This window comes from Prunus avium, chromosome 2 (genome assembly GCF_965620075.1).
Source record: "Prunus avium chromosome 2, drPruAviu1.hap1.1, whole genome shotgun sequence".
NCBI lineage: Eukaryota > Viridiplantae > Streptophyta > Magnoliopsida > Rosales > Rosaceae > Prunus > Prunus avium.
This window is the reverse complement of record NC_142285.1, coordinates 24,884,303-24,899,635: the sequence shown is the minus strand read 5'-3', so window position 1 is coordinate 24,899,635 and position 15,333 is coordinate 24,884,303. Positions and strand designations below refer to the sequence as shown.

Here is a 15,333-nt window from a genome sequence, read left to right as displayed (position 1 = left end):
TTGGCAAAGGAAGAGGAGCAGGTATGGTTTATTTTTATTTTTATTTTGTTGCATTCTATAATGATATTATGAAGTATTAAAACTCTACAACTATCGCCAGTCAATGATATGCGTTTTCCTTTCTTTTCCACTGGGGGCAAAAAAAAATAGGAAAGGCATATCATTGACTACGAAATTGAATTAAAAATTTCATGTCAAATGGCACGTGGTTTACTGGAAAATAAGAATATGGATGATCAAGAATCAAGGTATATATATTAGTGTATGATAGATTAATTAATTCATTGGTGACACAAGGTTTTTGTTCTACGCCTTTGTTTTCTTATAACTTATAATAAATGCCAACATGGCACCACGTCTTAGTTGACTAAAAACAGTGAAGAATATAAGATGATGCGTCTGGTATACTAAACTACTCCATCGAGGATAGATTTCCCTAATTTAACAACTATATATGAGATCTCTGCATCTCTGTGGAGAGTGACTGAAAGAGAATGGTTGTACTTCAACTAGTACAGGTGATTACAATTAGATGACTCCTCGTTTGGGACTGCTTTTGTAGGAAGCTTGTTCCTGATCGCTTTTTTAGAAACATTTCTATATACTAAAGATCCAAGTGCTTTCTAGAAAAGCACTTGGAAATGAATCCTGAGAAACACTTTTAAGTTTTTCACATAAATGCTATCGGGAGTGCTTTTAGTTGTCAGAAGACACTTTTAACCCTTTCAAAAATAGTCCATGATTTTCTATTTGGCTGATTTTGTTGCGTAGATGATTATGAGGTGAACCCAAAAGTCACTCGTATGCAATTTTAATAACATCACTTTCGGCAGTGAAAAATGCTATTTCTCACAAAAAAAGTCCATTACGCATCTGTGCATGCACCCTTATGAATCAATTGTTGTGAGTAAGTGTTTCAGTATAAGATCAGTTTCTGTCTCAAACTGAGCTTTGCGTATTTGCAATATGTGTACGTATGTATAATGTTTTTATAAATGTCTATCAAGTTTGTTTTTTATTTTTTTCATATCCTGGAAATTGAAGTGACAATACTATAACCATTTTTGTTTGTCTTTTCAATATATCAGGTCTTCCCTTTGCTTAATCAGAACTTCTCACTTGAAGAGCAGGCATCTTTAGTGTGGAAGCTTTTGTGCAGCATCCCAACAAGTGTAGTGGCTAAGTTCCTCCCCTGGTTGTCATCCTCGATTTCGCCTGATAAATATCACGATCTGCACAAGTGCTTGAGCAAGATATTACCAGAGGAGAAGCTTCTCCAACAGGTTATCGATTTTTCAACTGCTAATTTAAAGCTAGCTTTGAATTCTTTCAGATTGTTTTTTACCAAGTTCATGCAGTTGATTACATCTTTTGTTTATTGAAGGTCATTTTTTCTTGGATGGAAGGGAAATACTCTCCGGTGAGCATGATATCTCATAAAAAGAATGGAGCATATTCTGTATCTGAGTTCACTGGAGAGCATCCAATAGATACTGTAATGCTTTGGCACAATGCTATTAAAAGAGAGTTGAATGAGATACTTGAGGAGGCCAAGAAGATACATATTTCTGAAGCATATGACCTATCAGTTTTCAGTGACAAGCTACATTTTATTGCTGAAATTTGCATCTTCCACAGGTCTTCTAAAACATTAGCTTGTTTTACATTATTTATTTATTTATCAAAATAATTCTTAATTTTTTTGACACAAATGCTTTGATTAATTTGCAGCAATGGATTTTATAGCCTCTTTTTTCATTTGAAATACTGTTTCGTTTTCTGTTGCAGTGTTGCTGAGTCCAAGGTCATATATCCTGCAGTATATGGAAAAAATTTATCTTTCCAGGAGCACTCAAAAGAAGAAGGTGTTTTCAATCAGTTTAGGTGCTTGATTGAAAGTATACAGAAGGCAGGAAAAATTTCTTGTTCAGTTGCTGAACTTAATTCAAAAATATGCTCACATGCTGATCAAATCATGGAAACTTTAACGCGGCACTTCCATGATGAGGAAGTTCAGGTGAGATCTCCTAATTGATAAAATAGCTTTTGCAAAGTTATGCAGCATGCTCCGGGCTCCCTGTAATTGTGCACCAGTACTATGAACCAAAAGAGAGACATACACAGAAAAAAATTATTTACAAGTTTTGTATATGATGCATGAAAGTGACTGGCAGAAGACGAGATTTCCAAAAATACTTATCTCCCCTGCTTCTAATAATGTAAAGATGGTACCAGAAACCCCATGCTTCTTTACTCTTTGCTCTCAATAATTACTGCTGCATGACTACAGCCTGTAGCACTGAACACCCCTTTTGATTCCTGAAAGCATCAGCTGTGCTCTTTGTCTGTCTAGGTCCTTCCACTTGTGCGAAAGCACATTAGTGTCACAAGACAACGGGAACTTCTGCATCAAACATTGTGTGTGATGCCCTTGAAATTGATTGAGAGTGCCTTGCCATGGCTGGTAAACTCAATGACGGCAAATGAAGCCAGGAACTTTGTTGAAAACATGCAGCTGGCAGGTTCTGTATCTGTCCCTTTATGGCTAGTTGTTGGCATACATATTGGTTTATCGTTATATAACCTTTCTTACAAATTTGTTTGATACAGCAACAGCATCAGATATTGCTCTGGTCCAGCTCTTTTGTGGTTGGGCTAGCAAGCCTTTTAATGACAGCTGCTCAAGTGCAATAGGATGCTGTTCTGTCAAAAGGTTTGGTAATCGTGATGAAGAATTCGGTCAATCATCAGGTACCTATGCTTCTGCATTGTCGACTAGAGACATCTGTTGTGCAGCATACCAAGAGACTAATGCTTTCAACTCTCATGGGTCCTGCTGTATCCCATGTCCAGGACTAAACATTAACAATCCGGGTCTTAGTTCCTTCTCTAAGGTTAAGTCAATTAGTTCCTTGCATCTCAACTCTATTGCCCGATCTCACTCAGTCTGGGAAACATATAATAGCTTTTCGGCTACTGGACTTACAGAACAGCCAATTGATGTTGTTTTTCAAGTTCATAAGGCAATACGCCGTGACTTGGAATATCTAGACAATGAATCTCAAAGACTCAGCAATTGTGATGAGATATTTCTTCAGCAGTTCATTGGATGTTTCTGCTTGTTATGGGGCCTATATAAAGCTCATAGTGATGCTGATGATCATATAGTGTATCCGGCATTGGAATCCAGAGATGCACTTCATAATGTGAGTCACTCATACACACAGGATCACAAGCAAGAGGAACAGGCATTTCAAAATATTTCGGGTGTTCTGTTTGAGCTTTCACACCTTCACGCAAGTATGATAGGTTTTTCTAGTACCCAATGTAGTGAGTCTAGTGACCACGTGCAAAAGTACTATGAGTTAGCTATCAATGTTCATGTAATGTTCAAGACACTAAGAATGATGGTAAACCAGCATATGTCCAGGGAAGAGCTTGAACTATGGCCGCTATTTGGGAAACACTTCTCTGTGGAGGAGCAAAACAAAACGGTTGGTTTCATATTGGGTACTACCGGTGCTGAAGTGCTAAAATCTATGTTACCATGGATAACTTCAGCACTTACTGCGGATGAACAGAGTAAAATGATGAATACCTTCAAGCAAGTTACCAAAAATACAATGTTCAACGAATGGCTTACTGAATGCTGGAAGGAAACTTCAATCTCAACTTCACAGACTAGAAAGCTTGAAACTAGGATTTCTCCAAAAGGTTTGTGCTTGAAAATGCTGCGAACATACAGATATCCTATATTGGTCTTGTTCCCTTTTGCATGATTCTATATTTTTGTTAATTCAATATGCTAAATTTCAAGGAAGCCTGCGGCGAATTGATCACACATTCAAGTCTCATAAGAAGAATAACTTGAAGAATCTAATGACTAGGTTAGTCTGTTGGTAACTATGTGCTTTAAGATTTCTAAAATTATTATATTGTACATGAAACATAATGATTTAATTAACTATTCATGCCCAGGTCATATTCTCTATTTATAAACTACTCATCTTCTATCTTAGTTACTGGATGGCTGCTCAGCAGAGTTTACCTCAGGCCTTAGCAGAGGATAGATTTGATGGTGACGATTCAGTGGGACAGTCACCAGAATTTCGAGATCCCGAGAAAAGAGTGTATGGTTGTAAGCATTACAAAAGGAACTGCAAACTCCATGCTGCTTGCTGTGGCAGGCTGTTTACATGTAGATATTGCCATGACATGAGCAGCGACCACACAATTGATAGGTAATTTTCTGGTGATATAGTTTCTTGTCAAGTTGAGCCATTCTATCTAGATGACATTTTCTTATTTTTACTGCAGGAAAGCAACAACAGAAATGATGTGTATGCAATGTCTTAATATTCAGCCAGTTGGGCCAATATGCTCGACGCCTTCTTGCAACGGATTCCCAATGGCAAAGTCTTATTGTAGTACATGCAAACTTTTTGATGATGACAGGTACCGAAGTTTATTCGAAAATTTGTTCTTGTCACTTATCAATTATTCAAGCGAATAATTTTGAAGGGAGCGAAATAATAAGATTTTCTTATCAGGAAACTTTGTTCTTTATACAGATGATACTCTTCTTTATATCAGTAGACAGCAACTATTTTCTGGTTTAATATCAGTGTTACTTTTCCTTTCTCAGGAATGTATATCATTGTCCATTTTGCAATTTATGCCGTGTTGGGAAGGGCCTCGGCATTGATTATTTTCACTGCATGACATGCAATTGTTGCTTGGGCATCGGTTTGGTGAACCACAAGTGCCGGGAGAAATGCCTAGAAACTAACTGCCCTATCTGCAATGAGTTCTTGTTCACATCAACTGCAAGCATTAGAGCTTTACCATGTGGCCACTTTATGCATTCAGCTTGCTTGGAGGTCTTTATTTATCTCACATGAAAACAATACATGTTTTACTCTTCTTTTTCTGTTTTTTCTGTTATTGAATAAAGATTTAAGAATAGTCATTAAATTAAATCTCACACATTCTTATGTCTGGCTAGGCCTGCTCTCAGAGTCACTACAGTTGTCTAGTCTGCAGCAAATCTTCAGGAAATACGATGGTAAGAGAGTTCATAGGCTTATTATGTTCAATGCCTGATTCGTTTCCTTTGATTCTGTTCTTAGTTTCAGAATGCTCTCTTTATTACTGTTATCTATTTTAACTGTGGACTATCATGTAGATGGCATCAGCTCAGTCCTCAATTCTGGTTGGTGGAGATGAGACCATGGAATTTTTCAACTGTGATCAAAGAGCTCAAATGAAGACTTCATGGACTAACACAAATCCTGAAGGAAGATTCATTGGCCGCACCTGGTTTTGGGTAAGGCTAAACTTGCTTAGTTGATGTATGGTTTCTTTTTAACGTGCATAATCAAACATGAAACAATATTTCTTTCTTTTGGCTGCAGGTAAATATGTTATATCATTCTGTGTTATGGTTTAGACTCCACAATGTGAAGCATCCTCGGTTTCTGCAAGGATTAAAAAGAGGGTTGGAGAATGCAGTTACAGGACAGAAGACCAAAGACAGGTTCCTGATGTGTTGTCTGGCGCTGTGCGTTTTGGTGCTGTTTTGTGTCTTAAGTGCTGTTCTAATTTTAGTTTGGTTCAAGGCATTGGGGAGGAACAAGTACAATATTTTCATGTGGTAGATTGTGCCATCTCTTTCCCAGAGAAGAACTCAAAACTTCAGGTTTCAGATTTTTTTTGTCCAATAAAGTCCCTTGTAGTAGGCGAATACCGGAGTTCGAAATTCTGATTTCCGCTTGACGAGTTTGAAGGTAGCAAACCTTTGTATATGTGGTTGGGAATTAAAGTCCTCAAAGTGTGCAAACTGCGGATATTGTAATAAGGCATTTTTGGCATGTCTTTAGAAGATGGATGTCCATGATTACACTACCTCCTTTAAATGGACAACCTTTGATTTTGACACATTTTCGACAGTAATTTATTATTATTTTTATTTTTATTTTTTGTAATGGAATAAGAATGTTACTGGTGTGAGAGGCTCGAGTCATTAGCATATGGGACTGATTTGTGTTGTCCATAGGTGAATCAATGATGCATCAATAAACAAGGTAACGGTAGTAGGTAGACCATATGTCATACTATGATATGGATCTTTAAGTTATTAGGCTTGTGTTAGGATAGTTAGGTCTTTTACTTCCTTTCTTTTATCTTTTTTCTTCTTTTTTTGTTTTTTTTTTTTTTGGTAACAAAGTAAATTCATTAATATGAATGCAGATACAAGATTACACAGGAAGAACATTGCCCCCAGAGAAGGGTTCTTGCAGACAAGAAAGTAAAAATAAAACAATAAAAACAACCAGTGTAAGAACAATGAGCAAACTCCATATATAATTAAACCCCAACTCACTCAGAGTTGAAGATGACAGGATCAATAAGAACTCATGAACCAGTGCTAAACAAAGATCGTGTGGAAAACCAACTCTGAAGCATCCATGGGACTGGAAACACCAAAAAGTGAGAGCAATTACCACTCAAATTCCACCCTGACTTTCAAAGGAAGTCACAGTATCTCTAGCAACCCCTCACACAATCCCACAAGACCAAAGGAGTAGATCCCACCAGATCCATCAACTCCACCTCCATGGAAAAGATCTTAGAAAAGCTACCACCAAACCCTTAAAATTCAAAAGCACAAACAACAAGAGGGCAAAGGTGGAAATCTACCAAGATCAAGCAAGATCAACCCAAAAGGCTGAGAAACAACCCCTAAAAGCCTAGGGGAGAAGACAAAAGCTTGCCAAAAGGCAAGGGAGCAAAATCCCATCAAAAAATTGAGGGGAAAACTCTCCACAACATTGGGGGGAAACCCGATTTACTTTTACGTGATGGGTGGGAAATCTAACTTAATACACACACACACACATACACACACACACATATATATATATATATATATATATATATATGGTTGCGGATCCATGGAACCATATTTTTGACACAAGTTTTGACACAAATTTTGAACTACTAGATTAGACTACAATAAATGGCTAAGATTAAACAAACCAATTCTTTAATTAAAATTGAATTTAATTAACTTTGCCATTCAATTTTCTCCCTCCTCATTTATGTTTTCACATCCTCCTAAAAGCATCAACATTCTCTCTCATGACATCTTCTTCTTCTTTCATGACTTTCCCTTTTTTTCTCTCTTCAATCTTCTTTTTGCCTTTGAAATAACATCAAAGTCCACACACCATTTTCCTCCATAACAAGAAACAACCAAAAAAACTCATATAGCAAAATCAAATACCCAATAAGGAAGATTGACGTAAGGAGGAGGAAGGTTGATCTCTGTGTTTTTTTTTTTCTTTTTTTTTCATGGTGCTGCTAAATTAAAACTTCTGTTTCCCCTTGCTGAGAAAAACAAAAAAAGATCAAGCATAGGGAATATGACTAAATTTCTAGATTTTAATAAATTTCTAAATTTCTAAATTTCCAGTTAACCAAAATAAAAAGAAAGGAGCCATGATTGCTAACTTATTACATATTGAAATAAAATTGAGATTACTGATAAAGGGGGAAAAGAAATTGATTGAGATTCATTGTGATCATCCCCAATGAAATTTCAAGAAACTAAGAGCATGATTACCCTGCCCTCTCATGGAAGTCCCCCAAATTCGTTCTGATTCTAAGTGGAGAGAAAGTTTGTGTTTTTTTATCCTCATGATCCCATGTCTCCTGGGTATTTTCTCAAACTCTATATGCATTTCTTTGTTTCGATCTGGGTATGAACCATGTCAAAATAGATAGTATCAATTGCATATAACTAGCAGTAGGCAAATGGAGATTTTGGCACATCGAGGCTATGGAGGAGATTACCGACGTTGGGCATGGAGGAAGGGAGATGTAGAATTTGGGGTACTGTGCAATTCATAATTATTAGATTAAAATAATAATAATTTGAATAATGTATCATTTTAGAGATAATAATAAATTAGTTGTGAGATTTAATCTGAGCCATTAATAGTGCTTAATCTAATGGTTCAAAATTTGTGTCAAAACTTGTGTCAAAAATATGATGCCACGAATCTGCCCCATATATATATATTTTAAGGTCTCCTCCTAGTAGCACCACTGTAGTGGTGCAAATACTAAATAGTGAGGAAGATCACAAAAGTATAGATTATTTAGGAATTTATGTGAGTGACAACTAGTAAACTGGGAACTTTAGATATGTAAAACACCTCACACGTGATAATAAATTGTTGGCTCATTTCCCAATAGCTTAAGACGTTCTTGTTTCATAAGATCCTGGGTTAGAAACCTTCAACTCCATCTCCTACTCATTTTTAGCTTATTTCTTGCAGAGTAGGGCTACACCTACCCTTCTTCTTTGACTCATGATGGAGCCCACAAGGTAAAATGAGAAAGTCGAAACCAAGTTGATGGAGGAGTGTTGAAATGGTGTTGAGCCTATAGATAGAGGAAATGTGTACTTTAGCTGAGTTCTCTACTGCTGATAGAGGAAATGTGCTGGTATACTTCGTATATAAATAGACCCAATGTATGTCGAGACTCGAGATGCAGTACACCACATAGCGAGAAGTCCCCGGAGTGTATATCAGAGAAAATATTTTTATTTAATATTTGTTTTCCAATCAATTTAACTATTCCATTAGGCCACATACACAAACTCAAAGAATTCTTTGAATAAGTCATTAAACAGAAGACGACATAAGATGGAAGCATAAATGGTGGCATGCGTGTACAATCTCTCAGTCACCTTCAATAAATACAGAAACCTGATGAGGATACACAGGCAATTAAGAAGAGGGCCCTGACTTCAAAATCTTTCTACAAAAACCACTATTCACTACTAAGCTTCACTCTGAATAACTAGCAATGGCATGCTACTATCTGTACATATTAGGTCGAACATGATCGTAAAATGAAAACCGATCTGTTGGTGCCCCAGCTGGCTTTCTCGGAAGGGCTCTTGTTAGTGCTTCATCAGAGGTTATCCATGGTGTTCGGTCAGGAACAGAGGGATAGTTGGGATAGGGAGGCTGGGCATATCTCGATGAGGGTAACCCCATATCAAAGTAAGGATCAAAATGTGGCTGCAGCGTAGAAACTCTTGACCCAGACTCTGCATAGGGGCCACTAAGAAATCTATTATCAGCAGGAAAATTTGATCTCGTATCAACGGAAGGACTAGTGACAAATGGTTCAGCAGCATTAGCTGGAAAGTTTGGTCTACTCTCAACATAAGCATTGGGGATGAATCGATCAGTAGCATTAGTAGAAAAAGTTTGTCTTGTCTCAATGAAGGGGCTGGGGACATATCTATCCGCAGCATTCATGGAAAAGGTAGGTCTCATCTCAACAAAAGAGCTTGTAACAAGTGTTTCAGGACAATACCTTCCAGACCAAGAAGAACCAAGGAAGCTACTTTGAGTTGCAGCTTCTTCAACTGCAAAATCGGTTGGTAGTCTAAAAAGCCCAGCACAACCAACAGGAATCTCTACTCTGTCTCCAGTTTTCAAAGCAGGAATAGACGGTTCAATGGATTTATGTACAGATGTACCGTCTACTAGTGGAAATCTAGTCATGTTCTGTTGTAGTGATAGCTTTGCTTGTTTAAGTGCATTCAGTACACCACCCAACCTATCCTGCGAGTCATGAGGCACCAATGCATATAGGTCGCTTCTGCTCCCTGAAGCATTTCCTTTATGGAAACCACTGCCTGCACCAGAAGAAGAGGCATCTGATGAGCGGTTGTGGGCTGATCCATGCATGAGTGGGTTAGGATGGGAGCCATGTGAAGGGTTACGAGCATAGTTTTCTAGGCTCTCATGATTTTGCTTTCCATTTTCAGTAGGGAATGCAAATTCTTCAACTTGTGACGGAGCAACAGTGCTTTTATTCAGCGGATCCTCTAACCCTCCCATATCTACATGTGAAGCTGGTAGGAAACCATTTTGCTGAATTTTGAACGTTTCCTTCGGTAGGCAAACATCTCCTTCCTCTGACTTTGTCTCTTGAGCTTGGGCAACAACCACCCCAGCAGAACATGGCATTTGAGCCTTGATCTCGTCTCTTTCCTCAGTGATATCTGAATGGTTCCCAGGATCACATGAATCCTATATGACCAAAAACCCACCAGCTTTAGTGCATTAAGATTCCAAACAAGAGGATAATTAATGAAGCGAGTTCCTAGATACCAAAAAATAAACAGTTATTGACTAATGCAACCAATGACTGTTTAGAAACAAATGCTACTTGTAGCAGACCAGACATTACGAGGAGAACAACGCCTATTGTATGTTCATTTCCAGACAGGTTGAATTGGTTTCATCTTATTTAAACCCAAAGAAAGTCCTCACTCATACACAAAATACATATCTTGAGAAGACTTGAGACTAATGCCGTATTAATCAATATTCATTCCCAAAATAATAGCTAGGAGCAAGCGCCTCAAAGCCATGAAAACAAAATACAAAGCTTATGGTAAAGTTGTCTATTTTAAGCAGGATACCATAAAACAACACCAAGCTAACATTAAATTAACAGGCAAATTCTTGGTTGACTATTACTTGACAGAAACCTGAAAATACAACCTGTTAACACAAATAATAGCAGCCAACTTAGTCTCAAACACAAATGACTCGAATTTGACATGAAAAACATGTATAACTAGTCCTTTATGAAGCTAATATTTTATTCCATACCTTCACCTAGTACTGTAAGCAACTGACTAGATTGTTTTCATTTTCCTCTTTATGGGAACACAGGCAATGGGTTTGTTTATAGATAAGGAGAGAATTAGTATTGAGTTTCCAGTTCACAATGTAGGTGTCAACCCAAAAATAAAAACAAGCTCCATTAATAAACATTGAGCAGAAGAGGCAGCAGTTATCTCTGATTATCCAGGTTCTGTTTATGATATTGTTGAGTGAGAGTTTGGTGATTAACGCGAGTCAGATGTTATACTTGTTGATGAACCTTTAGATCACTTGGAAGATAGATTGCTGAATATACACCTTCCTCATGTATTTTATTGTAGCTTGACAATTGGAAATTTATTACAATAGTCGGTTGAAAATTAAGAAAACTTTTTCCAAAGAGTTTGATGAGTAAAGAAAAAGGTAAGAATTTTATATATATATATATTTTAAGAAAAGGAATCGATTCAAGGTCTTGAAGATAAGGTCATACAAGAAATTCCTGAATTCATTGTTGAAGACGATCCCATAACCCTAAAGTCCCAATTCCTGATGCAATTAGTGATAATAAAGTAATGAGTGTGCCATTGATGATATTTTGCAGAGGTAGTGATTATGTTAGTGCTGACATGTATTTAATAGTTTTCTGATAATGATGTGGTGGCCCCTCGAATTGTTATGTGCTGTTGATAATGTTATCAATTGTGATCACTTGTATGTTCAAATTTCAGCTTAAGGAGATAAATAAGTTCAGTTTTTAGCTTAAAGAAATAAATAAGTTCTTCGGAACTAAGTGACGTCAACCAATTAAATGCTGATTGACTATCAAGCATACTCTAAACCTAAGCTATGCAATACCAAACAAACAGTTGAAAATTAAGATGTTTAGAAAACACTTTAAAGAAACATGTGCTGAATTATATTGCATCACTTAAACAGGTAAAGCATGCCTAAAAAAAATTGGAAAATGGTGCAATCATGCTCAATTCAAGAAGTCTAACATATGGCCTAGCACTACATAGTCCAGGAAGGGCATATATTACAAGCACTAAGCCGATATGCAGAACAGAGATAAGTTTTTAAGTCAAAGAAAAAGCATTTACATGGTCTATGACATCAACAGTTTCAGATAAAGCATACCGGTGTACTGGTGTTATTTTCTCTAAACTTCTCTTCCCATTCTCTTTGAGCCTTTTCCATCTCTTCATTTTCACAAATAAGTTTCGCCTGATGTTCTAGTGCTTTTTCCATGTCTTTGTCTCTTCCATGCCCATTGAAATCCAGGTCACTATCTCTTTGATTTTCTTTGGTCCTTGAGAGTGAATCATTGGATAAAACCTTCTCTTCTGGGAATTCAGAACCTTCTCTCAATTTCTCAGGTCCCCCATTTGAGAAATTTGGAAGCCCTTCTGAAGAAGCACCAACTCCATTTTCTTGAGAATCAAACTTGTCTGATCTGAAAATTACAATCAAACCATCATACTTAAAACTAAGAGTTACAAACTTATAAAGAGCTCACGCACCAAAAAGTTTCGCCTAGAAAATCTGTTTTCTTTCTTTATTTTCCATTTCCAAATTTATATATTGTATATATTGTTGGGAGAATATCATATAATAATAACTTTATGAACATTATGATGTAAATCTAGCATGGATTGTATATCAGCGAATGCAGTGTTTCTAATGCAACAGATATGAAAACCCAGTTAATACCTTTCAGACTGTTAGATATAGTTGAGGCTGCCACAATTTATTAATTATTGAAAATAATATAACATTTCAAAATCTCTTAATTGGTTTACACTCTCCTCTCTTTCGTTCCTTGATTCTCATATAGCATTAATCATGTTTTGGTTTAGGAAAGAAATCAAAGCTTATATGCCCAGTGTTTTGGCTTAAGAAAAAAGACAGATATTCATAGTCCCCTTATATTTTATATCCTATAGGTCGATCAGTTATGGATGGTTAAGGTGAGCAATAGGTGTTAGAATTTTATATGCATATCAACCGATCAAATATGATTGAGGGACTAATACACAAGTCCTTACTTTCAACTTCTTTCAATCGCTTTCAAGTGTATATTTATGGAAACTCATTAAAGAGGATCTTCCGGTTTTAAGAAAATAAATTACCACATTATTCGATCACCCTGTAAGGTGGTTGTACTATCCAAACTATCTATTTTTTTAAGTTCCATTTCATGAATCATCCCCATAGAAAATCAACACATTCCAAAACCTGTTTTCAATAAAGAAGGAATGATGATAGAATGACTATCATCACATTACTTTGTTTATCAAAACCATTGCATCTGCCTACTTATTTAAAGAAAATTAGATGGCTAAGGGTTTCGGTTTTAAATTTTATTGATTTATTTTTAATGAATGGTACATGAAAGTAAAAGTGAAAAAGTAGAGGGCTCGTTTCATTGGACCACAATGCAGGGTGGCCCCACAATGTGCTCTTTTTCTTATAATGAGGACATCCACATTAAATAATTCTCCTAAATCCATACATGCATATATCAAACACACAAGCTTTGTATGTATTATGCACACACAAATAAGAGTAAGTAAGCCAAATCTCCAAACCTTGTTTCTTTGTGTTTTATCTGGCGGCAGGATTTTCCAAGGTGGTGTCTTGGTGAGGAGAAACCAATGGATGAAAAACTGCTACGTCTTCTCACAGATGGATCCTTACACTTTTCACGAGAACGTGGAGAATCAATGCGGCCTTTCCAAGACAGGCTTCTACCAGGTATGAGAGAAGAGTCAGCATCAGAACCTGAATGTTCCTCCTGTTCCTTTCTTCGGACCTTTGAAATTACAAAGCTTTCCTCTTCATTTGCCACACTATTTCCCACTTTGGATCCCTGGTGCGTTTCCTGATCAGAGCTTGAATCAAACTCCTCCTCAGAAATGTCACTTATCCCCTGGCTCTCCAAAATGGCAAGAACATCTTCTGTGGCTTTCTCAGCCATTTTTCTTTGAAGAGAAACAATCTTAAGTTGCTCCTCCAGTTCTTCTACCTGAATTGTTTACAAAAAAACTATTGTAAAAGTAGTACAAGAGAATGGAGAGAAAGAGAGAGGTTGGGGTTCTTTGAAACAGAAACAACAAGATAAACTCCAGAGACTTTGCCATAACATTAAATATACCATTCGTTCCAGCTCATCAACTCTCTGTCTTGCACTTCTTGAAACAGACCTCTCGGACAACAACCGTGCCCGAAGAAATTCAATAGTCATTGCAGTGGAATCCTCCATGCCCGAATTACTCCTGATTTATATGGAAACTATTTCATTAGCACCAAAACGAAAAAGCATAAAATCAACAAGAAGACGAATAAATTGTTGTGTGAATGTGCTTATGCATATATATAAATATATATATTCTTTAAAAAGGAATAAAAGAATAAATCACTCTTTCAAACAACCCATAGTTGCCTAATTCGCTCACCCCACTACAAATTTCGATCTGGATCGAGCATACCCAATCACGGTACGGTATCAATCTGGAACGAAAGATTTAACGACTCAGTTCCAGAGGAGAGAACAGTACCTGATAGACGACGTCGCTGCTACAGAACAGTACCTGAACGCCGACAGCAGACAAGCAATCGAGGGCACATGAGGGAGAGTGCTATAGCTGATGAGCCACTTTTGATTCTTGGTCTCTTGGAAGATATTGGGTTCGGAGAGGATTTTTTTGGACGAATAGATTCCAAGAGGTGGGATGGGTGATAAATGGATTGGCGTAAGAGCAGTTCCAGCGAACAGCCCAGCCAGGCAAAAGGCCCCCTGTCTCCCAAAATCAGCTCCAATTTCTTTGCTTTTCTTCAGCTCCCTTCAAACCCAAAAAGTAGAAAGGCATGCTACAGAAAAGAAAATTATTGCACAAACATATAAGATAACGGACCTCAAACATTGAAACCCACATATCAAAAAAACCCAAACCAAAGAAATGACAGATGCCCAGATGATCCTTACCTCTGATCTTGCGTGTCCTGATTAGAATTGTTCATTTTCAAGTAAGATTAAACAGAACCCCCAACTTCAAAATTGAGCTGCTGTAATCATGAAAGACAGGGAATCACTAATTACAGAGATTTTAACATCAAACGAATGAAATTGAAGAGCATCCAGATGACAAATTGCACAAAAGGAAATTTGGCTTACCTTAGAAGGAAAGCTCCATGAATGATGAACCCTAAGGGGGACTTTTACTTTCACTGTCGAGAGGGAGTTGGGTCCGTTGAGAATGAACAGAGGAAGCTTCTTTGTCGCGACCATTTGAAGAATGACGGTGCAAAAGCAATAAGCCAATGATTTCTTTGGTCCTTGGAAAAAAACAAATGATGTCTTTGGTCCAATTGGGACATTTCTTTTTTAGTTTTTCTTTTCTTTTCGCCTTAATTTTCTTTCAGCGATCTCGAAACTGAGGTCAAAATTTTGCCATCAATGAAAATCATTGTGGCTCACATTGCACTATTGATTAATGTTTGATATTCCACCGTCACCTCGTCAAAATTAATAACATGAGTAGGATGTTTTTAGTAATTGGGATATTTGTAGGTCACCTGAACTTATACATCAGTTTTAATTTATTATTTTAAAGAAAAATTTAAGTGAAAT

General features: G+C 37.0%; 2 protein-coding genes across 3 annotated transcripts; one reads left to right on the top strand and one right to left on the bottom strand.

Moving 5' to 3' along the window:
• Window positions 1-1,094: 1,094 nt before the first annotated feature.
• LOC110772977 (zinc finger protein BRUTUS-like) lies at window positions 1,095-5,984 on the top strand. The gene is made up of 12 exons (XM_021977470.2): window positions 1,095-1,283; window positions 1,385-1,638; window positions 1,789-2,017; window positions 2,354-2,522; window positions 2,611-3,714; window positions 3,818-3,887; window positions 4,020-4,241; window positions 4,318-4,455; window positions 4,646-4,880; window positions 5,006-5,065; window positions 5,186-5,326; window positions 5,415-5,984. Exons 2-12 carry the CDS (start codon window positions 1,400-1,402, stop codon window positions 5,655-5,657), a joined length of 2,850 nt encoding a protein of 949 aa, XP_021833162.2. The 5' UTR covers window positions 1,095-1,283; window positions 1,385-1,399; the 3' UTR covers window positions 5,658-5,984.
• Window positions 5,985-8,677: 2,693 nt separating this feature from the next.
• LOC110772976 (transcriptional regulator ATRX) lies at window positions 8,678-15,037 on the bottom strand. Of its 2 annotated transcripts, none has more exons than XM_021977468.2 (7): window positions 14,878-15,037; window positions 14,689-14,768; window positions 14,261-14,573; window positions 13,858-13,978; window positions 13,292-13,728; window positions 11,841-12,156; window positions 8,678-10,118 (listed from the first exon to the last, which is right to left on the bottom strand). In XM_021977468.2, the coding sequence occupies exons 4-7, from the start codon at window positions 13,963-13,965 to the stop codon at window positions 8,889-8,891; spliced, it is 2,091 nt and encodes a 696-aa protein (XP_021833160.1). In that variant the 5' UTR covers window positions 13,966-13,978; window positions 14,261-14,573; window positions 14,689-14,768; window positions 14,878-15,037; the 3' UTR covers window positions 8,678-8,888. The 2 variants fall into 2 exon arrangements, with proteins under 2 accessions (XP_021833160.1, XP_021833161.1); XM_021977469.2 differs by having other exon boundaries at window positions 14,689-14,765; window positions 14,878-15,034.
• Window positions 15,038-15,333: the final 296 nt, after the last annotated feature.

Bases quoted from the DNA above. Each gene is read 5' to 3' on its own strand.
- LOC110772977 (XM_021977470.2), top strand. From the start codon at position 1,400: ATGGAAGGGAAATACTCTCCGGTGAGCATGATATCTCATAAAAAGAAT. The intron at 1,639-1,788 runs GTCTTCTAAAAC...TTTCTGTTGCAG, and splicing joins GAAATTTGCATCTTCCACAG to TGTTGCTGAGTCCAAGGTCA. The intron at 2,523-2,610 runs GTTCTGTATCTG...TGTTTGATACAG, and splicing joins TGAAAACATGCAGCTGGCAG to CAACAGCATCAGATATTGCT.
- LOC110772976 (XM_021977468.2), bottom strand. From the start codon at position 13,965: ATGGAGGATTCCACTGCAATGACTATTGAATTTCTTCGGGCACGGTTG. The intron at 13,729-13,857 runs GTATATTTAATG...TAAACAATTCAG, and splicing joins TTGATGAGCTGGAACGAATG to GTAGAAGAACTGGAGGAGCA. The intron at 10,119-11,840 runs GTATGCTTTATC...TTGGTCATATAG, and splicing joins AAAATAACACCAGTACACCG to GATTCATGTGATCCTGGGAA.